At 33.8% G+C, this 23,808-nt stretch overlaps 5 protein-coding genes across 8 annotated transcripts; 1 reads left to right on the forward strand and 4 right to left on the reverse strand.

Moving 5' to 3' along the window:
- Window positions 1-101: 101 nt before the first annotated feature.
- LOC107362873 (low-density lipoprotein receptor-related protein 1B) lies at window positions 102-8,045 on the reverse strand. The gene is made up of 7 exons (XM_015930011.3): window positions 5,145-8,045; window positions 2,879-4,772; window positions 2,368-2,815; window positions 2,169-2,285; window positions 1,899-2,087; window positions 1,618-1,762; window positions 102-1,524 (listed from the first exon to the last, which is right to left on the reverse strand). The coding sequence occupies exons 1-7, from the start codon at window positions 7,344-7,346 to the stop codon at window positions 1,339-1,341; spliced, it is 5,181 nt and encodes a 1,726-aa protein (XP_015785497.1). The 5' UTR covers window positions 7,347-8,045; the 3' UTR covers window positions 102-1,338.
- Window positions 8,046-8,749: 704 nt separating this feature from the next.
- Window positions 8,750-10,142, reverse strand: LOC107363250 (uncharacterized). Its single transcript, XM_015930444.3, has 3 exons — window positions 9,611-10,142; window positions 9,317-9,529; window positions 8,750-9,260 (listed from the first exon to the last, which is right to left on the reverse strand). Exons 1-3 carry the CDS (start codon window positions 10,002-10,004, stop codon window positions 9,160-9,162), a joined length of 708 nt encoding a protein of 235 aa, XP_015785930.1. The 5' UTR covers window positions 10,005-10,142; the 3' UTR covers window positions 8,750-9,159.
- A 996-nt stretch (window positions 10,143-11,138) lies between these two features.
- Window positions 11,139-13,978, reverse strand: LOC107363248 (uncharacterized). Of its 2 annotated transcripts, XM_015930443.3 has the most exons (4): window positions 13,354-13,978; window positions 13,142-13,252; window positions 12,819-13,054; window positions 11,139-12,470 (listed from the first exon to the last, which is right to left on the reverse strand). In XM_015930443.3, exons 1-4 carry the CDS (start codon window positions 13,454-13,456, stop codon window positions 11,388-11,390), a joined length of 1,533 nt encoding a protein of 510 aa, XP_015785929.1. In that variant the 5' UTR covers window positions 13,457-13,978; the 3' UTR covers window positions 11,139-11,387. The 2 variants fall into 2 exon arrangements, with proteins under 2 accessions (XP_015785929.1, XP_015785928.1); XM_015930442.3 differs by having other exon boundaries at window positions 11,139-13,054.
- A 559-nt stretch (window positions 13,979-14,537) lies between these two features.
- On the forward strand, window positions 14,538-17,780 carry LOC149093558 (uncharacterized). The gene has a single exon (XM_089269617.1). It carries the CDS (start codon window positions 14,775-14,777, stop codon window positions 17,709-17,711), a length of 2,937 nt encoding a protein of 978 aa, XP_089125743.1. The 5' UTR covers window positions 14,538-14,774; the 3' UTR covers window positions 17,712-17,780.
- Window positions 17,781-18,903: 1,123 nt separating this feature from the next.
- Window positions 18,904-23,667, reverse strand: dock (SH2/SH3 adaptor protein dock). Of its 3 annotated transcripts, none has more exons than XM_015930297.2 (3): window positions 23,493-23,667; window positions 20,604-22,194; window positions 18,904-20,529 (listed from the first exon to the last, which is right to left on the reverse strand). In XM_015930297.2, exons 2-3 carry the CDS (start codon window positions 21,822-21,824, stop codon window positions 20,326-20,328), a joined length of 1,425 nt encoding a protein of 474 aa, XP_015785783.1. In that variant the 5' UTR covers window positions 21,825-22,194; window positions 23,493-23,667; the 3' UTR covers window positions 18,904-20,325. The 3 variants fall into 3 exon arrangements, with proteins under 3 accessions (XP_015785783.1, XP_015785784.1, XP_089125744.1); XM_015930298.3 differs by lacking the exon at window positions 23,493-23,667 and adding an exon at window positions 22,361-23,353; XM_089269618.1 differs by lacking the exon at window positions 23,493-23,667 and adding an exon at window positions 22,941-23,290.
- Window positions 23,668-23,808: the final 141 nt, after the last annotated feature.

The following is a 23,808-nucleotide window of genomic DNA, read 5'->3' on the forward strand; positions in this document are numbered from 1 at the left end:
CAAATCATAAATTGAATCTATTGAGATTACTCATTCAAACTTTGGATTTGAATTTAAATGATCAAACCCGATTACTCTGTTGTAAATAATCATAATAGGCATTTTAGTTATTTTCAAAAAAGTGACTTTCTTCAAGTTAGACCAATTTAATTAATTGATTTATCAATATTGAATATTTATATGATTTTACATTTTCTATATTGAAACTTAAAAAAGGTTAAGATTTGTGAAATTTACAAATAGGCGATAGGATTTGGACTCTGATGACCAATGATTGACTACAACATTTTTTGAGTGACCCATGGACATTAAATTAATATTAGCACATTAATTGGAAGAAATAAAGTTGTAAAATAATGAAAACAAAGTAAAATCACTACTGTGAGCGATAATGAGTATGTTACAGAATATCAATGAAAAACGCTGCCATAGTTGATAAAGATAGAAGCTTCATTAGGCGTAATCTCGATAAGAAATTTGTGGATGTAAAATTCAAACAATCGTCTTCTGATGGTTTTCGTGGAAATTCGTTGGTTCTAATTGCATGAAGAATAGATCTTTACGTTGGTGATTAAATGGCCCCAAGAAGATGATGGCAGATAAAAAACTTAAATTGTTTTCATCAGCAAAATTTTGGGTCTATGTCCAATCTGAAATGGTTAAATCTAAATTTCTCGTGATTATCATTAATATGGCACATTAAGGTTTAACAATTAATCTGAAGTGAAAAGGAAAAATTATATGCAGAAGGAAAGATATTGTTTGGACTCTGAGTGAAATAATATCAAAGATTATATCATCAAATAATAAGAATGTCAGTGAAAAAGGAAAAGTAAATTCAATAATTTAACTAACTCATGATTAGCAGATCATAGCTTATAAATTATTGAGATGTTGGCTTTCATTTAAGTATGTTATAAATTGCAGAAAACTAGAACGTTGTAGTCATTGATCTGGTTAGCTTTTCTTATCTTGATGAGATAATCTGTGACTAAAATGAATTAGAAACAGAGAAATTTTGTTTCACAAGGTTTGATTGGACTTTGAAAACGGAGATGATGGTTAGGCCTTTCGTTATTTGTAACTAGTTAATTCCATAAGAGCAGGTGAAAAAATGCAGAAAAATTTGTTAACCAATGGTTGACTGGGTGCGAATCAACAAGTGGCAGGAGTTATTGACATATATCACAACAAAAATTATCCTTGATGCAGGAAAGAAAGCTAAATCATAAGTAATTAACCAACATATAGAGGATCACTCAGCTTGGTATCTAAAATTTCTTTGGTTGTTTTAAAATGACCAGGAACAACGAGCTCGAAAAGAAGAGAAGCTCAATCTCAAGAGTCTGATTTGAATGTTTTACGGCTATTACCAGGTAAACCATCACCAATAACTCCATTGCTTTCACCATTAAGTTCATCTTTAGGAAATTCAGTCATGTCATTCTTTTCAACCAAAAGATTACGCTTCTCTTCATCAATAGTTTGTTGAAATTCATACATAGGATTACTGAAATTTTTGCTCTAAAGAAAGAAAAGACAAGAAGTAAATTGATTAAATTAACAAACGCTAATTGTGATATAATTGATTATAAATGAGTAAAGATGATGTCATACTTTATCCTCAGATTTAAGAGAGAAAGTTTGAGTAGGATGCTCTGTTGTATAGCAATCATCTTCTACATCATCACCAAACATTGGATTGCTGATTTCAAGGTTAGCAGCGGATTCATCAATTCTTTGGTGCATGAAAGCTCGGCTTCTGTAATGAAAACCAAATTGATTAAAATTAACATATTTTAAATGATAATACTAGTTATAATGCTAATGATTGCTGTGATGGTTAATAATGATTGATAATGACTGCGACTTTCACATATAAAGAATGTGCTGATTACCTGGCACGAATTCTCAAACCAAACATGATCAAGAAAACAAGAGTTACGACAACTACACAGATAGTTATCACCGTCATGGCAACTTTCCAGTCTGGTGTTTGACGATAATTTCTAGGGATTGAACCAGGTCCAGCCGTAGATGAAGATCTAGCTTTTTCACATCGTTTCCCTTCAGATAAAGGTGGACAACTAAAAAACAATAAATTTGCGTTTAGAAAAATATTGAGCATAAATTTTTATAATTTTTTGAATTTTTCATTTCATACTTACATGCAATAAGGAGTCTTTAGCGGATCAGAAGTAAGTTTACAGAGACCTCCATTTAAACAAAAACCTTTACATCCTTCTGCAATTTGACACCGAGGACCAATCCAACCCGCAGGACATCTAAGATAATTTTTAGATAATAATTAGGAAAAATTAGCATAAATTAAGGAAAAAAGATGAAGAATGCTGAACTTAAACTCACCTACAACTAGGAGGAAAATGACCTCCTGTAAATGTACAATTTCCACTATTGAGACAATAATGATCACAGATTTCATCACCAGTTTTGACTTTTTCACATTTAGATCCTTTCCAGCCTGCTGGACATTCACAATAAGGTAAATCGTCTTTAACCATACAATAGCCGCCGTTGAGACAGATAAAGTTGTCACATTTAGGATCAGTTACTGTTTCACACAGTTTTCCAGTAAAACCTGGAGAACATATACATTTTCCTTCCCCACCGGAGGCCAAGCATGTTGCTCCGTTTTTGCAATTACATATGTTGTATTCACATCTGGATCCGTTGTAACCATTTTGACAATTACATTTAGCTTGTTGTTCATCCATATAACAAGATCCGCCATTTAAACAAATGGACTTACAACCTTCAATTGTACATTCTGCACATCGATCAATTAGATTATGGCCTGTTTGAATAAAAAACAATCATTAGAATGACAAATTTAATAAATACCCTAAAATTTACTAACCGCATTCTTCATCAGAGCCATCAGAACACTGTGAGATGCCATCGCAAAATTGATTAACAGGAATACAAGAACCGTTTCGACAAGTGAAAAAGCCTGTTTCACATGAGCTTAGTTTACATTGCTCGGGCTCATCAGAGCCATCCTTACAGTCATCATGTTTATCACAGACCCATTTTTTGCTGATACATTTCATTGTTCTTTTACAGCGGAATTGACTATCTGAACAGTTGCTAATACAAGAACGTCCATTGGGACCCAAAACATGATCATCTGGACACGAACAAACTCCAACTGCTTGATGAGTTAATCCAGGCCGAAGGAGACAAAGCCCTGAACAGTTGAGTAAGTTGCAAGGATTTTCAAATTTAGGATTTATCTGTCGGAAAGGGTGATAAATATGGATATCCATGGGTCTCTCACTTAAAGATAAGACCTTAGAGCTACTATTACAGTGGTACTTGTGACACATGGCAATGGTGTGTCTTTCCCAATCCGTCCAATAGAGATAATCTTCGAAAAGTGTGATTGCAAACACTCGGCTAATGAAGCGGGAGTTTGCTTTATGAACAATGATGTGTCGGCGGGATCCATCTAGGTTAGAAACTGAAATATAATCTTCTTTGGCATCAGCCCAGAACAACTCACGAGTGATATAATCGATAGTCAAAGCATTTGGCCATCCAAGAGACTCGTTAATTAATCGGAATGAATTACTGCCATCCATTCCAGATTTACCGATATAAGGATTTTCCCCCCAGTCAGTCCAATACATGTAACCCTCACTAGGATCTAAAGCGATTGCTCTTGGTAATTGAAGATCATCTTTGAGAAGGATTTTTCTAAAACTACCGTCCAGCTTGGAAACTTCGATAGTTCTTCTACCTTTGTCACTCCAATAGAGATTTTTGGCAAACCAGTCAACAGCAAGCCCATCAGGACTTTGAATATGAACTGTATGAATTTTTACAACTGAAGATGGTGGTAACAGAGTATCATTATGATCTTTAGAGCAGGCTTTATTTATGCTGCTTCCAGCTTGAGAGACTTCAGACCAGTATATACATTTTTCTTCCCAATCGAAATCAAGACCAATTGCATTTGTTAAATTGTGGACTTTTAAACGTAGATTGTGACCCTTAAGATCAGAATAAGCAATAGAATATCTGTCAGCAAACAATAAATATGGCTCGATATCGGAATTAGCTTTACAAGAGGAGCCATTATTGGCTGAATAGTAGCCTGGAACACAGGAACAGCTATATGATCCATACGTATTTCGACAAATTTGAGAGCACGGGCGATCAACTTTGCATTCGTCAATATCTTTACAGATCTTACCACCGTCAATAGCCTCAAAACCTGCATGACAGCTACATTTATAACCAATGGGCATGTCTTCACAGATTTGTGAACAGTCCGATTGTCTCCATTGACACTCATTAACGTTGCACTTATTCTCATCTGAATAATCCCCACAATTATTTTTTCCATCACAAAGAACATCTGGTAAAACACAATTTCCGTTCGCACATTGGAAATTATCGGCAGGGCAAAGATTCGATGTCTTATTGTTATTTCTACAGAGATCGTCACTCTCATCTGATCCCTCCGGACAATCTGGGACGCCATTACAGATCCAAAGTTTAGGTATACACTTTTTATTCATACACTCAAACTGGTCAGAAAGACACTTTGACGATCGACAGTTTGGTGGCTCATCAGATTTATCTCCACAATCATCATCGCCATCGCAGTAGAACTTTTTCAAAATACATTGATGGTTTTTACATGAAAATTCATTGGGTTTACATTTTTGAAAGTTACAGCCTTCCGGCAAATTTTCATCACTTCCATTAGCATCATGGCAATCAATTTCTCCGTCACAAACCCAATACTGTAACAAAAAGAAGAAATCGTGAGTTAAAATATTTAACAAAAGTTCAAAAATTTGATATTATTTTTATCTACAGTAAACTCTAGATTTTTTTAGATGGTTGGATAGTTTATCTGATCACTTTCTGTAAGGTAAGCTCTAAAAATGAATTAGTCACATGTTCAACGTATAATTTAAGTTTTAAACAATAATGAAAGCTTATAATGCTTTGAGAGTCTCGAGTTTAGATTCACATTCAGTGAAGATAGGAAATAATAATTGCTGCATGAAGAATTTCAATAAACGTGGAAAATTCATTTTTAAAGTAGATTTTTTCAAGCGAAAAGATTGTAAGAAAGTGTTAAAACTTTTGGTGCATTCACATTTACTTACAAGAGGGATACATTGACCAGAGGTACAGTTGAAATAGTCATGAGGACAAACTTTTGAACTACAAACTTCAGGATTTTCATCACTATTATCTTGACAATCATTGTGTCCATCACATTTCCAGTCAGCTGGAATACAATCTTGATTATTGCACTGAAATTGATCGTCGTGACATTTATAAGTACAATCTTGTTCGTCAGATGTAACTGTCGTATTTTCATTGACACAATCATTATCTCGGTCACATTTCCAGGCTTTTGGGATACACAGTCCAGTTTTACATTGGAACCAATTAGGGTCACAAGTACCGTTAGAGTTATTATATTTAGGGGCACAGTTGGCCTCATCAGACCAATCTAAACAGTCATTTTGGGCATCACAAATCCATTCAGGGTGGATACATATGGGAGTACGATTACAGCGAATAAATTCTGCGTTTTCATTAAAACTAATACTTTGTTTGTAGATCTCACAGTCTGGTGGTGGACAATCAAGTTCATCACTGATATCAGGGCAATCAGCATCTCTATCACATCTACGACTTGCAGGAATGCAAGGTCCTCCTGGACATTTAAACATGTCTCCAGAGCAACTACAATTTGCTTCATCACCTCCATCGGGGCAATCAATTTTTCCATCACAAAGCATAGCATCACGAATACATTTGCCGTTGATACAGCGGTAAAAATCAAATGGACAATCTCGATTGGCACACAATTTGAGGCTTTCATCAGATCCATTTACGCAATGACTAATTAAATCACAAGTCAGCTCATAAGGAATACAAACACCATCATCACATTCAAACTGAGTCGAATTACACTTTGCTTCTGCTGTTCGATTATTCATACAACGATGGCCATCTAGAAGAGTACGACCTTCAAAACAACTGCATTGAACTGTCATGTTAAGAGAAACCGAACAAATATCAGAACAGCCTCCATTAATGAAACCACAAGGATTTTTTAAACAGTCATCAGAATCTTTAGCAACCACCGCTATTCCTCTTGGGTTATTGATTTTGGTCAGTATCGCTTTAACATCATTGCCAAACAGTTTATCAGCACGGTAAACTCCTTGACCACCCCAATCAGTCCAAAAGATAAATGAACCATAAGCAGCTGCAGCGAATGGATGTTTAGGAGTCTTGGAAATAATAATAGCGCGGTTAGTTCCATCTAAGTCACATCTCTCTATCTTGTCTAATCGAGCATCGGTCCAGTATAATTTTTGAAGCTGATGATCAATAGTGACAGCATTAGGCATCTTAATTCCTGTAGTTATAATGGAAGTAATATTATATCCCGATAGATAAGCTCGTTGGATAGCTGGCGCATTAGGATTCCAATTGGCCCAATAAACAAAATATCTACAGCCATGAACGGCGATTCCTCTGAGTTTATCTTCAGGTCCGAGATCAATAATTTTTTGTGGATATCTTGCTATTTTTAAGTTAAGTCGATAAATAGAAGAATCATTGTTACTTGTCCACCATAAATCACTTGTTTGACGGTCAAGAGACAAGCCTTCGACATTACTTTGATTTGTTGCAATAACCCTGAAATCAGTTCCATTGAAGAAAACACTATTGATGGTAGCACTTTTAATATCAGAATAGATTAATCGTTTATTCTCATAATCGAATGTGACAGCAATCACATTTTTCATATAGTTGGCATCGGTAATAGGTGGATAAGGAGGTGCTCGATTGACGCTGTCGTCGATAGGATAAAATTCAAGCTGAAGGGCTCGTGCGAAGACAACAAAAGAGTCTGGCGCTTCACAAGACAGGTCATCAGAAGATAAAACGCCATAGTTACAGCCACATCTACGAGTTCCGTTTCCTAAATCAAGACAAATGTCGGAACAGTTTCCGTTATGATTTCCACAGGGATTAGGTAAAACTGTCGCTGGCTTCGGTGAAGCGATCACAATTCCATTATCGTAACCACTGTAATTTGTTGATGTTTTCAAGTCACCATCGTCTTCGGTATTTGCTTGATTAATAAATGTAGTTGATGATAATGGTGTAGTTGAAATGGTCTCATTATAGTCACTAAAATTAGTTGATGTAACTTCGGAGCTATTGACTTGAATTGATGGTTGAACTGATTCCACTGGTCCTTTTGTTGACAAGCTAGCACTAGTTTGAGCCAAACACGATAGTGATGTACTAATCACTAACAATATAGTCAATAGATACATTCGTTCCCAGCTGATTGACACAACTGTATTGGAGATTTTGTGGTTGACCAGACTGAGACACAGAGAAGAGAGAGAGAGTGGAAAGAGAGTAAAAGAACTGAAAAAAGCACAGATTGATCTCAAAAGATGCCAGATGAAATTATTTCAAAAGATTAAACTTTGACACCATTACAAACATCTGGTGTTATTATCCAAATGGGTAAAGGATGAATAAAAAATCAAATTCTATTGATAGATTACATTAAAATTGATATCATTTTGAGTAACAATTAAAAAACAACAACACCAAAGTATGTTATTTTTGACAAGATTTTGAGGAGGATGCAACTGTTTTGCCTTGGACTTGCTCACAAGCTTCTTCTTAGGATAAATTATTGAAGATTACAGAGAAAATATTTTACTGAGCAAAACTCCTTTAGATTGGTATTTTAAGGGAAAAGTGAATGTAATTCTGCCCAGACAGGTACAATTACCTTTGATTGCCGTTGAAAACTAGGCGAGAAAGCGACTATTTATTTAACAAAAACAAGGTTTCTAAGTTGATAACATTCTGGGTGATAAAGCAATGAGTGGTGAGAGAAATCGCAAAAGGATTACAATATTGAAAAGCATGAACTTTGATTAATTTATGAACACAATTAAATCATAATTTGTCATCTCTATGGTTTTAGTGAGTGCTTAACTTATTATGATCCAAATGACTTTGCATTCAGAATCAGACAATTTGAGTGTCAAGTTGTAAATGATGATAAGCATTAACATCAAACGTAATTATAAATCTTAATGATAAAAGATCATTGGACAAACCAGGAAATAGCGTTAAAAAGTATTGACAAACTAATATAAAATTGCTTACTAAGCAGACAATAATAATTGAATATACACTTCAATTTATCTTGTTATTGTTTGTCTCAAGAAATTGAAATGATGATTCCAAAAGCCAAAGCATGTGATGTTGAGCATCAGTTTATTATCTAACCTTAATAGTCAATATTTCATAATAATAATTTGATGGCAAGTCGATTGCAATTACTACCTCATTTGCACAAACTATTTGTTGTTACGTGTTTATCTTGGCATGGAAAGACTATTGTGGTTAATTAATTTCAATACCGAATGATTGAATATTGACTCATAGAATATATTGAATTTTCCCATTGAAATACGCAACATATGTATAATTTAATGTTTATGGAGACTCGAGAGGAAAGATAAATTAAGTTAAATCGCTAATCCGGATGAAACTAATTAGGATATTTCCGTAAAATGATATTTTCAATTCACATCACTATGAACATGTATTACCATGGTATTAATACTTGCCTACTATTGAGGTAACATCGCCCAGACCAAATTGCATTTGCTTCTTTATAAGTTGATTTAAATCAATTAGAGGCAAAATATTCCACTAATCTTGGTCTTTAATGTTTTTAATGTTCAGATCGTTGGTTGATTTTATCTCTAAAAAGATAATCAAAGGCCTCCTTTAGGAAGCTGTATTTAACAGAAAAGTGGACTAATGGATGGACAATATTGTCAAGAAATTTATCAGGATTCATTCCAAAATTGAATAAAAGTTTACAATTTCACAAGAAAATGTCACTTTTGCTTTTAAGCAAAGGAAAGGAAAACAAACCGTTAATGATTGAGTAAAAATGAATGCATTTCCGTTTTCCGGAGATGGAATAATTTAAAAGATACATTAAAGATGAAGTAAAGATGGTGTTAAAAGAGGAGTATAAATTATCTTGCATAGCAAGCTCACACACAATCACACATTAACTAACTCGCCCCTGATATTTGATGCAATTAATTAACTATTGACTGGTACTGCCAACCCATGAGCTTTGAGTCCATGATATTCGAGGCTCTTCCTTTCGATGAAACCCTTTTTACAAATTGTACATTGAATCTCTACAAATGAAAAAAAAAGATTGTTAGAATATATTGAAAAGATTCAGACTATTTACCTTTTGCCTTGAAAGCTTTACATTGACGCCCATGGCTATTCAGTTTATGCACACAGTTCTGCCTCCATTTTGCTGTGAAACTTTGACCACATGGACAGTGCATAACCGAATCTGTCCGCATTTTCTTCTTATTATGCTTCTTTGTGCAGTGAATGCTGAGAGCAACACACGATAAAAATGTTTTCTTGCAAAGTGGACATTGCTTTCCGATAGCTATAAAAAAAGAAGCACAAGATTGGTAAGCTTTGTTTACCATTGAATTCGGCATAAAAGGGTTAAAAGATAAATACGTACTTTTTTCCGATGAACATGGACATGTCTTTTGATGCTCATCCCAATCAGTAATTGAGTTAAGATATTCGCCGCATTTACAATTGAAAACATTTTTTTTCATCGAGAGTAACAGTTGGACAACCTCGTTATCACTTTCTTCAAAGCTACCCTCATTGATGGAGCCATTAGAAGATCCAACTAGCGTCGTTTTGGTACTTACATTTTTTTGATTAGGATGATCACTTGATGAAATGAGCTGCTCAATTGTTTTGAAAACCGTCTGAGCCTCTTCTAAACGCTGATTAATGGCGCCTCCATGTTTTTCCTTAATCTTGGGACTCAGCATGTCCATTATCTTCTTGCCAAAATTCTCAAAGTTATCAGCTTGAGTTCTAATCAAAGTAATAGGATCCATGATGATTTCAATGGTGAAGTTGGTGATGTAAATATCTCTAGTGATGAATTTAAATCAAGGAGAAAACAAATAAATTAATCACGATAAATATTGATTGAGAAAGACATTTTAGATAGTTTACTCGTTCTTCAATTTGAAGACCTTCTTTAGACTTCAAAATCTCCTTCTCTTTGTTTTCACAATACAGTATTTTATTACAAAGCCAACAGATGGCAGTAGGATTGATTTTATTTTTCTACTTTCAATTTTGTAAAGATAGATGTCAGCTCTTACAAGAACGCTCGTATTCTGATCCTCGGAAGTTCCGAGTCGGAACCTCTGATTTTATCCAAAGATGGCAACTTTACCTGCGGACTAAACATAACTTCCTCTCACTAATACTTCAATATATTCAAAAAAAGAAAGGGAAAACTAATCACAACTGGCTTCAAAAAGAAAATTATTCTTCGTGAATTAATCTTGAAACATCCAAAAACTATTTCCATGACATATACGATTCAGTATTAATCGATAGCAACGATAGCCTTCACTTATCATGACAATCTCCCCATACTTTTGCCAACCTCTCAATACAGTGAACCAAAACTCCTCCTCCGTCATGATACTATAAAACTGAAAAGCAAAATATATTTTAAACCAGTTGCCTCAAGACTGGTTGTTTGTAAGCACCCAACAACCACACTACAAGTTGAATAAAAAAACTTCGTTATCGAACGAGCATTAGATTAGTAATTTGGTGAGAGTTAAGATCAATAGATTATTGTTGATGGAATAAGTTTTACTGTCTACTGATTTTAGCCATCATAATTAGAATTGTAACTTTCTTCAAGACTTAACCCGCAATGAAAACTAACAAAAACCAGTCGATTGATTTTTTAATTTTAAATTTATCCATTTAACCTGAAGACAAGTCAAAACAATTTTGTTTCACTTCCATTTTGTTTCACTTTCAATACAATTTTAACCGAAACCCAAAAGTTAACAATAATTATCTCTAATTTTATCGTCATCGTGTCAAAATCTGCTAACCCTGCCTCAGTATCCAATCTTGTAACCCTTATGATTTCATTTGACTATTTCTCGCACCATTTCAACATTTTACCCAATCATGAACCAAATTTATGTAAACAAAAATTTTCAATTGCTTGACAGCTATTGTTATTGAAAAAGTTCATAAATATCGATTCTGTTGTGACTTGAAAGTTTTACAAAAGGTTTCAACCTTGATTTTACAAAACGAAAGAGTTGATTAACACATACAGTAGACGATAATCAAAAGGAGAGTGAGAAAAATTGGCTACAATGCACACATAAATAATTGTATGTACATATCATTTACACACATACAAGTAAACAAAAAAGAAAAGAAAAAACAAAACACAGTTAGTTTGCATTCAGTAGAGATAAGAGTTTTTGATTGTTGGGTCTACCATCGGTCTTTGATTGAGTCCTAAAAATCGTCAGTGCAGAATAAGTTAAGTCTCTTTTACGGTTAAAGAGACGCGATGAAAGGTTACAAGGACTATCATCCTGATCACAGTTGAGAGGTTCAATGGATATCTGGCGAGCATTAAAGTTACACAAGGCCATAGGTTTAGGAGGATTAGGCAAATAAAGGCAACCATCGGCCTCAATGAAATTTGTTTTCTCCGAATGATTTGAATAAGTTGCTGGTAGTGTTGGTGGTGTTGATGTTGATGGTATTGAGCTTTTAGGTTCTGATTTACATTCGACACTTTCGTTCAATTGTCGATTAGGAACAGTTGAGTTTTTCTTTTTTTCAGCTATTAAATTTTGATTAGAAGGCGATCCAATTGGTTTGAACTCCTTGGATTGTAGAGTCGCTGGAGCTGGCATAAACAGTTCCTGAGGATGATTACGAAGATGATGTTGATTTATATGTGAGTTCTGCTGGTCAACCTTTTGCTGTGCTAATGGTGGCTGATTTTTCTGCTGCTTCAACTGTTGTTGTTGCTGTTTCTGTTGTTTCTGTTGCTGTTGTTGTTGCTGCTGCTGCTGTTGTTGTTGTATCAGTTGACGTTTCGCCTCAAGCTCTCTTTGCTTTAATTGTTGTTTTGTTGGTTTCACCTCGATTCCTGCAGCTCTTAGGAGTGCTTCTTTTGAAGCTCTGTGTTCAGCCAAAAGGTCGTCGAAATTCTTGGATCTATCCAAAACAGATCTTCGAAGAGTTAAAGAATGTGTTTTGCATGTTAAACTTCGAGTACACGGTTTGTCCATATCACCAATTTTCACACCACAATGTTTATCCGGGTCATATTCACGGTCTTTACAAGGCAATAGCTTGCCTCGTATGGATGCCTTCTTAGGCAAGGTATTGTTAGTGGACTTAGATTTGTTATTTCCGATAGTGTTACCAATAACGGGTCCCATAGCTCCTGTGTCAGTCTTGTTAGAACTTGATTGTTGTGAAGAGTATCGATTGTTGTTTAATAAATTACCAGAACCCTGTGTTTGGGACGAGTTGGACGAATTAGGAGATGAAGCAGCTGATGAATTTGAACCTAATGCAGCTATGTTATTGAATGGGGAATTGGTTCCACTTTGATTGGGTAAAGATACTGAGGACTTCAAGTGAGCAACAATACTATTGTTAATTGGGTTGATGTTGTTATTGGGCTGACCAAAGGAAAGAGGTGAAGATGATGATGATCCAGGCCCAGGTCCTGACGGTATTGCTTCTAATAGTATATTTTTAATACTATCACTTTTGTTATCACTAGAAAATAAGGATGATCTACCCGCTAAGGAATTTATACTATCACCGAGTCGATTAGCATCACCATTCGAGCCTACCCTGTTAGAAATACTTTTATTACCAGTAAGTAAAACTGAGGATTGAGCATTATATCCGTCTTCCAATAGGTCATTTGTTGAGTTTACAGTTTTACCATTATTGGAATCTATAGAGAACCTATGTCTTAATTCGATATGCTTTGCCAAGGCTTGCGGTTTAATCACTTGACCGCAATATTCACAAACTGCCAGGAAGAAAGGATCATAGGCTGGGCAAAGTCCAAATAAATACATGTCTATTGAAAGATAAGTACATGAAAAAAATTAGTTTTTGAATAGATATTCATCATTAAAATTGATTTTTAAAAATAAAATCATCTTACCTTCTTCTTTCAGTTTCATGGTATCACTAACTCCAAACGAACTGTAATTAATCCCATTTGTGGTTGGTATTATTGTAGAAGATGAATCGCTTTTACTGTCTTCAATATCATCTATGACAGAAAACATGATTAAATCAAGGTTAAGTTTAAGGACGAAGGGTCAAGGTCAAGGGCAATTGCAACGGAAATTTTAAATTTAATTTGGTACTTACTTGAGGAGGAATCCTCGTCAATCCCAAAATCAATGAGAGACCATTTTTGACCCTCCAATGAGAGCAATTTTCGAGTATCAAGATCATAGCAATTGTTTTCCATGTCTTTCACAAAAAAGTCTATTCTAATTGACGATTAAAATCGTCGACATACCAAAGAGAAATTAAAAATTAACAGAAACAGATGATCCGAAAAGCATAGGAACTAAAAATGGTGTAAAAAGGTTGATGTCAATGTATCACAGGAGAGATGAGCCAATGACTGATAGATTTTTGAAATTAAGCGGATTTACCAACTAAACCGATGAATAAATTTACCGATTTACCAATTTAAGCTCAGTTGTGTTGATTCTTTAGAAGCGTTGAGTAATATTACAAATGTTTATAGTTGAAGTTATTGTTTGTTTGGTTCGCTCTCCAGCTTAAAAATAATGTAAACGTCCTTAAAAGAGAGGCTTTTAAATGTCTGATGTATTATAGATCGAAAGTAGAAAGTTAATCACCGGTTTGACCAGTAAGAAATCCTCATAAAGTTGAGATAAGCAATGTAGTACAGGGATGATTCATTGAAGCCCGATTGATTAAACAGATTAAAGTTAGTAAGTGTTGATAAAATAGAAACCTCTTGGTAAGTTAATTGTTTTGCTTCAAATAGAACCTTTTAAGCTTCAAGCCGGTTTCATAGGGCGCTGTCTTCGCAACCAACTTTAAATCTTTAGGCGCTACTATTTAAAAGAGGTAAATATTAACATGGTCACCGATTAAATACGATTAGAAATAATGATCTTAATTAAGATTCTTAAAAATAACCATAAACAAGAGCTATAGATCTTACAATGATAGATAATGCAATATCAGTCAGAAATTACTCTTGCTTTATAGCAATGCAAAAAATCACATTGTTATGAAATCAATTGCATGATTACTGATTCAGGGATAATTTGGTTGCATATTTTAACTAACTAGCTTAACACGCTGAACTATTTAAATCAAAAATTAAAAAATTTCAAGCTTTTATCGATCAATTTCTCAACTTTAATCTAATGTGAATGAAATAAAGAAAGCAAAGTCTATTAAGCAGATGTAATAAAACCATGATAGTCATTATAAAGATAAATTATGATTAAAATTAGATTGTTAGCATCAATCATCACTCATGGGTTTGTATTAAAAAGGCCATTTTAATTGACAATCAAGTAGGAATCTTAAAATTGTTCAGTAAAAAATTCTTACAATAAGAATCTATATCAACATAGACTTTGAATTTCAGCTATCGATGGTTGTTTTCAATGGCTATTTTCCGAGCTTGAAAACATGTGATAAACACACGTTTTTCTTGAACTTCTCAATATTCAAACATCTGATGTTTTAACTTGTTCAATTGAGAAATATTTTAAGCAATTTATTTTCGTGTTATCATCATGGAACTCATACCTGATGAAGATTTCGTCACTCAATGGCTTCAGAAGTCCGATTATGATGAATGTTCAGTGAGTGGCATGTTGAAAAATCAGTTGAACTACTTTACTAATCGTCGTCAAATTGATAAATTTCACTCATGGCTATTTAATTGCTGCCGTCCAGTCAACTCTTCGTTTGGTACTGTTTACCTGCCTCAAGAATTTAAATTAATCTACGGTGCAGTGATCATCAAAGCACCACCATTACAAACAATTCAAACCTGGAAGCTATTTCTGCAGGAGACTATCGTCAATTCACCAGTTATATTGGAACTATTTATTTGTTTTCTTTCACATGTACGAGTTTGTGATGATTTAGTACCGAAAATGATTTTACCACAAGAAAAGTGGTGTATAGAGACTACGCGAGATGTGATATTAAATGTTCCATTTACCGATATTCAGAGTCATGATCAACTCACCATGATTTTAAGGCTGTGTTATTCGTGGGGAAATTTGATCCTTCTTTCGTATTTCTATGCTAAAGAAAAGCCCAACTTACAATTTTCTAAAGCTGCATGGTACGATTTACAGCCGTTACATGATTACTATGATGCTAGTATATGGAAACCAATCGTTGTTGAAATTATTTCAACTGATTCTTCGCTTACCGAAATCATTTTCCAGTTGTTAATTCAAAAATTATCAATCTTGGCCAAAGCAATCCATATTGAGGACGATCCAGAGGTACAAAAATTATGCTCGAAAAATGTGCTATCTACTGTGAGTCGTATTTTGTCGAGGATTGATAAAGAGCCTAAATTGCTTGATTCACTTGATCTTTGGAGATTCTCTTCTTTTGTACCAGATTCTCAGATGTTTATGCTAACCAGAGCAATTGTTAAAAGAGTGGTGCATCACGAAGAAAGCATTAGTTACTCACTAACTTCCACCATCGAGAAAGGATGTGAAAAATCTGTGTTTGTTGTATCAATGTTAAATTCAACTATTGAGCAATTTGCATCCGCCTTTCCCAGTGAGCACAATTTCGGTAGACTTTACAGTTACTTATGTGAGCAAAGATTTTTTCCCGATTCATCCGAGATACTCAATGATGGAGAAAAAGAAGATTTAAAAAATTATATAGAAAATACATTCCAGGAAAAGGAAGCAATCAGAATTCCAGAGACAACACACAAAGCATTTAAAATTCTTGATTATTTACCACTTGAGCATCTACAAGGCGAATCACAGTTAAAATGTTCAGTATTGCTGATTTCACTGCTGTTTTCATCGGACTTTGATTCTGATATTGGTGAATTATCCGCCAATTATCTGATTTCTATTCTACAAAGCCAACATTATTTCTGGTTTTTTCAAATTTATCCCGCATCCGATTTCTTTTCGAAACTTTTTCAAAATATTTGTTCTAAAGACTCCGTTCATGAATGCTATGGTAGATTCATCAATGCTATCATCAAGAAGTATTTCTCAGACTATAATGATAAGGCAGAAATCTCTATCTTGAAATCTATTTACGATTATGTTAAGTGTGCTAAACCGCGTACCAAATTGTGTTTGAGCACAATTTTATTAGAAATATCAATGGATTCAGACCCACTCTTATCTCAACTGCTTGTTAAAGATTTACTGGTTTCATTGAATAAATCGAAGAAGGAAAAGTTTACCCCAAAAGAAATCAACAGTACTTTGATGGTTATCATGGAATATTTTTCAAAAAAAAGTTCAGCTTCAAATGAAGGAAACGCTGATTTGCTCCGACAGTTTACTTCATTATGCTCGAAGTCATTATCCAAATTTTCACTTTATGATATGGATTCAATCAACTTTAAATCTGATGTTGTTCTATTGACCTTTCTATGTAAAAAGTCTAACAGATTGGATACGTTATCGATATTTGATGAAGATCGTCCTTTATGGTCTTTCTTGTTTCCAGATTATCCTGAAATCAATGAGGAAACCGATGTAAATATTGACGAATTCATGAACCAGGGAAATATTTCTATATGTTTAAGAGCAATACCAGTAATGTCAAAGCGTGTTTTTGAAAATTTAGCAAAAAAATCCGGTGATCTCGATGGGCATTTGAACTATTGCTTAAAAATTCTGAAATGTGAGACATTAGAGTCAAAGAAAATAATAGCTATCCATGCATTGAAAGGGCTGTTTGATAGACAATGGACCAAAAAGGATGCTAAAGATAATCAATTGTACCAGTTTATTGCTTCTAGTCTCGATGAGCTTCTTCATTCAATAAATGAGCTGATTTTGGGACAAAGCACTTGCGATTCGATAAATGCTCATTTAATTTCAGCTTGTTGTGATTTAATTCAGGATATTCTACGTGTTGGAAGGGACCTGTTAACTTCACCAAGATTATATTATTGTTTACAAGTTTGCTCGTGTTTACCACTTCAACGGTTGATCAAATTACCTGCTATGTACTCCAAGGTCTTGATATCTGGTCAATCAATTGTTCATCAGTTTCTTCTTAATTACAATAGCATGGCAACTACAAGCATGGTTCTTATAAAAGATTTGCTGCAAAATTATTTGATTACCTTGATTCAAATTTCTGACCACTCTATTTTCACTGCCTACAGTAAAACAGATCAATCATGTGTAGTTGATGGATCAGCTAATTTCAACAAATTAATCTCGCAGCTAACAAACGATTTTGCTGATGATTTTACACCTTTTGCTCCTCATTTGATCACATGTTATATACACCTGAATCATAAATTTAATGTCCACCCATTGGTTAAACAAAATTTAACCCTATGTATCTATAGGTTATTTAATGTGATCAAATCTAATCAAGATTGGAAGAGCATTTATGATATGATCCATTGCCGTCTTGACGAATCTGGAAGAGAATTTTTCAAAATTTTGTACGAAAACTATGAGAAATTTTATGTTTTCAAAGGTCGATTCTAATTGTTTTGTAATTTATATTCTTAGTGCCTTTAGAATTATTAAAAAAAGCTTAAGATTTTCCCATAAAAAGTAAAATCTTTACACGCTCAAAACATTACATGATAAACAAAAGACACATCCAAGAAAAAATTATCATTAGAATGAACTTTGGCTCATCTTGAGACCATTTCCTTTTAACTTGGGAAAATCCTGTTTACTATCAGTTGATGCCTCATTGATGGTCACTACTCTTGCAATATATTCTGTTAGATGTTATTCAGAATACCCAGAAATACGATGTCTTTATGGCAGAACACAGCATTTCATTTTAGTCAACTGACGATATTAGGTTGCAATATATATTTTAGTTGTCAAATTTATGCTCCAAGTTTCAATTCTAGGTATATAACAATTTGCAACAGTTTATTGTCAATTGATTTTTTATTGATATATTGTTTTGAGCAATGTCAATGAGAAAAACTTGTGAAGTTCAGTTTCAATAAATCACAATTTACGCCATCAAAGCGAACTACCAAACTTTTCTCCTTTGCGATGTTTTTAATTCGAATTGAGGTTTTTTTACTACAGCTTTTCGTTGAATTTTCGCACGAACGCAGCTTGATCTCTGATTAGATTCTGACTATTTTTCGCGAAATCAATCTTGACATTCAATCGGCCATAAAAAAAAATTAAAAATCCTTCTAGTCTAGTCTTTTATTTTTTCTCTCAATTTGACATTACAAGTATCAAATGGATTCAGCACTTATCAGGATTTTAAGGCTCGTTCTCACAAAATTTCGACCGATGAACAATCAAGACTTGGAACTGGAAGAATGAAGATTAACTCTATTAAACAATAGCTCTAACTTGATGGCAAATGATGGGTGTAAAAATTATGGACACACAGAAACTTTCATAAGCTCATCTCTCGATGGCAAGATAATCATGATTTTAATATTTTTTATTTGCCTAGTAATTTGAGAACCAGCAACTAAACTGTTTTTTGGAAGAAATCTTGTTTTCTAAATTGCTTGGTGTTCAGTGGTCGATATAAAATGAGTGTATTTGAAAAAGACAGAATATCTGCAAGCTTGATTGTATTCATTGAGATTTGCTCGATCATATTTCAAATCTGGGTTTAACGAAAATATGATAGAATAAAATTTAAAAGTACAAATAAAAGTATAAATGAATTGAAATTGGAAACAAAAAGTAGGTTGATCAGCTCATGGTATTATTCATATAGCAATAATAATAAACATAATAAATCATAATAATAATAATAATAATAGAAATAATATCAAACGAAAGCAGAAGAAGAAAACAATTAGAGCTTGGATCATTAATTTCGTAAAGTATTTCTCTCTGACTTTTTGATAATGAAAATTGTGATTTGCAGTTCAAACAGGTTGAAAAGGGAAAACAAAATTAATGTTAGAAATCATGTAAAACATAAGATTGGCAAAATGAAGGAGAGACTGGGTAGCATTCAATTAGTTAATTAATTATGCTGGGGCAGCCCTGATTAGACTAATGAGTTCTTGATTCTTTTGTTTTGTGGTCATCCATACACTTGGGTTGGTGGCAAGTTGACGGTTTTTCCTACAGTTTGTTAACAAGAAGCAGTTATTAAGATGACGATGATGATTGTGATTACAACAGTTATTGTATTAATACAATGAATTTTACAGTACGAAATGGAAGAGTGAAGAAATATGGCGAAAATTTTGTTGAATCAATAATAACTATGGTGAATCTTGCATCATTTTATCTTTCTCAACAGAAACCTTTCATTGAAATTATGAGTATTGATAAGTTACAATGTTTTGTTTGTTTGTTTTTTGTTTTAATCATTGTAATATGATTGAGTTTCTAAATTTTTTCGTCTCAAGAGGTATTTCTGTATTTTGATTGTTGGATTGGTGGGAAAAGGGTTGGGTGAAAGTTTATTAAAATCAATATAAAAGGTTTTATTTTTGTTATTGACTCGTTTTTTGTTATGCTATCTCATTAAATTAGTTAGAATATCTAATCAAATAAATTAAATGAAAAGGTCAGGATTTGACTTGATTGAAAAATCTTCGATTGCTCCAATTTTTTGTCTATACCTCAAAGTAGTTAGATTTTTTCCTGATTTCGGCAATCAATTCGGTCATAGAAAACATAATTGAGTATGGAAACACAATTATTTAGGAGCAGAATGAAAGTCAAGGTTTAAGGTCAAGGATTATAAGAGAATGGCAAATTTAAATTGAGTGTTGGGTCATGATAAGATGAACATTGAGATGTATTGATATTGATTGGAAACTAGTATAGATCTGGTTTGTTTGTTTTAACATTAAATAATTCTTCTCATATTCTTTTTCTGCTCATACGTTTCCATATCAAAATGAAAGGAGGAGATTGAAGTAGGGCTAACTTGAAGTAGAAACTTTTTTTGGCTATAAGAAGGAAAGGTTGAAAGGAAGTTAGAGGAGCGAAGGATTAGATCATATTAGAAGTATGAAGTGCAAAGTTAGGTGAAGTAAATTATGCACATCAATGAATATGGAGATGATAAATCTTGATTGATTGCTAAAACATGGAGACAAGTTTCAATCCATCCATTTCTCTTATTGATAACGTTGACTTGATTTTAATTGGCTGGTGAAAAGGGTTTGATTAAATACATCTTTTGTCCTTTTGGCGTAGTATAGATGGGCGCCTTTTTATAATGTTCAATCAGTTCATCGAGCGAGTTAAACCTTCTCTGACCAATGCAATATACACCACTGTCAAAATGTACACGGAAATGTTTATTTCTGCCGGGAGCTTTAAGAGACACTGAAAAATCGCCAAACTGAAAAGAAAGATAAAATAGTTATGATAATTGGATAATTATTCTGAATTATTTTCAAGCTTGTTTGAACTTACATTTGTCTCACTATCTCGAATAAGAAAATCACCATCAGTAGCACTTTCATTAAGCATTTGGTCACAAATACTTCTTGAAATTGATCCAAAGTACCATGGTTTTGCTTGCAGGTCATTATGAGCTCCTCCGTTTTTGTACGGGCCACTCACAGGTCCTGATGATTTCGCAGTCTCTGAGAGCAACAGTTTTGCCAAGTCTTTAGCGACTCCAGAGACCATTTGATTGCTATTAGACACATTTACGGTAGTTTCTTGTTTGTCACTGATTAATTGAACATAATTCTTAGGAACCAAACCAGTATCACCTGAAGCGTTTCTTGCCATCCACCAATCTGGATCATTAGAAGGTTTGTCAATTATTTCTAATCTTTCACCACGTTGAAAACTCAATTCTTCTTCATTTTGAGAGGTGAAAGAGTAAAGTGCAATGACCACTTCGAATTCAACTGTTGGTTGATTTCTATTGAGACCATTATCTACGGGTACCTTGTTTACCATTGAACAACCAGGAGCACCAACATCACTGTTGACACCGACATTATTACTGTTTATTCCACTACCATTACCGTGTCTGCCATTAAGGATGACTTCTGGTTTGTTTTCTTTGACAATTGGTACAGCAGCTGCAGGCTCTTCGAGAACATAATTTGATGGAAACCAACCAACGACATTATCTATTTCTCCTTTCCACCAACCATCACTCGATTTTTCCAGCACATGAATACGACTTCCTTTGACTAGAGACAATTCATCTGATTGTTGAGCTTCATAATTGTATTTAACCAATGCTATCGATTGAGATGGATTTGATGAAGATGATGAGGTAACTGGATTGGCACAAATTGCGGCTTCTAAGTCCGGAGATCGATTTAAATTACATCCACTGGTCGGTGAGCCATTTATATTGATATCAACCGTTCTGCTTGCTACTGGGGATGAGACTGGAGATGAAATACTGCTTTTTGACTCACTACGTTTTCGTACTTTCTTTCGTATACTATCAAATATTGATGGTTTTTCTTTTTTAACATAATTTGATGGAACAAATCCGGCTTGATTTTTAGAGTTAAGCACTTTCCACCAATTTTTAGTATCATCTAAAAGTGTAAGCTTTTCATTTTTCTTCAAGTCCAATTCCTGAGAGCCTTGAGCAGTGTAATCGTATTTCGCTATCACATAAACTTCTTCTCCGCCTTTGCCTTTTTTAATATTCATTGTCATTTGATTTTAAGTTTGAAAATGGTGAATACAGGCGAATCGACGCACTTAGTCAATATCAATGGAAACAGCAAAACCAAACAGTTTAAAGATGAAACGAATCAATGACAAATAAAAAATGATGATCTCCGGGTCCTTTTTGAACTTAAAGTTGTTATCACACAGCTAAATTTGTTAAAATGATGATCACACCTAAAGCTGCAAGTTGTATTGGCAAATTGCAATGCAACACCTTTTCCGGATTGATGCTAATTTTGATCCTTTTTAATACTTTGTGGTTTCTGAATATTATCTCTAAATATTTTATTTATAAATTGAAAGTCAGATTTTGTCCTCTACGATTTGTGGGTGTTCATCATAAGTCGTCATAATCCTGAATATAAGAGAAAAATAGAAGAAAGTGTTAGTTTTTTTGATAATTTGATTTTTACCACCAAAGACTAGAGCAAACAATACACCAAGATAAATTAAAGATTGAAACAGAAATAATGTAAATAGGAGATCACAGTATAATTTTATAAATGTCAAGATGAACATACATCTGGTTTTAGTTTATATAACATACTACGGAACTGATAGTGATGATGATGGTGTGAAGTATTAGAAAACATAGATCAATAGTGATGGAAACATGGAAATAACAAATACCACAATAAACAAGATAAAAATGATAGAATAGGAAGAAATTACATATTAATATAGAATTTATTTTATCTTTCAGGTCTAGGCATGAAAAGGCATAAAAATATTCAAATTCACAATTTCACTATAATGAATAAAGAGAACTCTAGAACAGGCTTAATGATAATCAAACAGTTTAAAGGGGAGAAGAGGATAAAGATAGACAGTTATGATTTGGTACTCTTCTGTGATAGGGCTGGATGAACAACACTAAAAAAATACATATAACTTGTTATCTTCATGTAGCAATGAAATGAGACATGGTAAAAACAAAACATTGTCAATAAACAGACAGTGAATTACACTACATTTAAACAGGGTTGCTTATTAAATTATGTATGCGGCGAGTAAAGGGACATTGACTGAGAGAAAAATTACTCATCTTTACAAAATCAGAACATGAAATTATTTCAAGACAAGTCAAGACGAATCCATTACCTGTTTTTTTATTTGGAAAGCAGCCTCTTGATGTATCCCTCTTCTAGCCTTAATACTATCTTAATCTGTACTCTAAGCTGGTGATGTTTCTTCGGTCACTGATCATTATACTCATCCTCATCATCAATTTGAGCAGCCAAATTTTCGAGTCAACTAAATTTTCTGCTGCTCTTCCTTTTCTTTCAACAGCTTCAATATTTGTTGAAGTTCATTAAAAAATAAGCTCTGTAAAAGTAGAAATTGGCCAAGACAGTGAAATCTATAAAATGAAGCTGATGGGGGACATCTTGTTCAATGAACTTTGACTGAAAAAAAGGAATGAGTACAGAAAATAGAAATCTAAAGGACGAGCTTTAATAATAAAAAAGAGGAAGAAAAGAGGAAGAAAGAAACTAAAACAAGGAGGCAACCCAAAAAAGACAGAAACAGACAGATAGATAGGTAGACAACTAAGCAAACACGGAACTTTAACTAGCATCATACATAACACACTCACCAAACATAGAGTATAACATTTACATTGAGAAATTGATAAGTAAAAATAATACAAACCTTTGAATTGGTATCAAAGAGGCAAGCAATTATCATAGCACGAATCGAAAAGATGTGGTCATGAGAAGTTACTGAAATTGTCAATTGCATAGTATTTCAAGATTAAAGAGGGTAAACCACAATTAGGACACACCTAATTAACAAAAACAAATTGTATCACCTATCATTCGGCATTTCTTCAAAGTGATCCACCAATTTGAGACTCACATTAGAAAATAGGAAAAGACACCGCGCATGTCCAGGGACTCATATTGCAATTTTTTTGATTTTTGATGTCCTGACATTTCGTAACTTGCAACTACAGTTCATTAATTTA

Source organism: Tetranychus urticae, chromosome 3 (assembly GCF_039701765.1).
Source record: "Tetranychus urticae isolate SD_2017Ah chromosome 3, NJAU_TeUrti_SD_1.0, whole genome shotgun sequence".
NCBI classification, from domain to species: Eukaryota; Metazoa; Arthropoda; class Arachnida; order Trombidiformes; family Tetranychidae; genus Tetranychus; species Tetranychus urticae.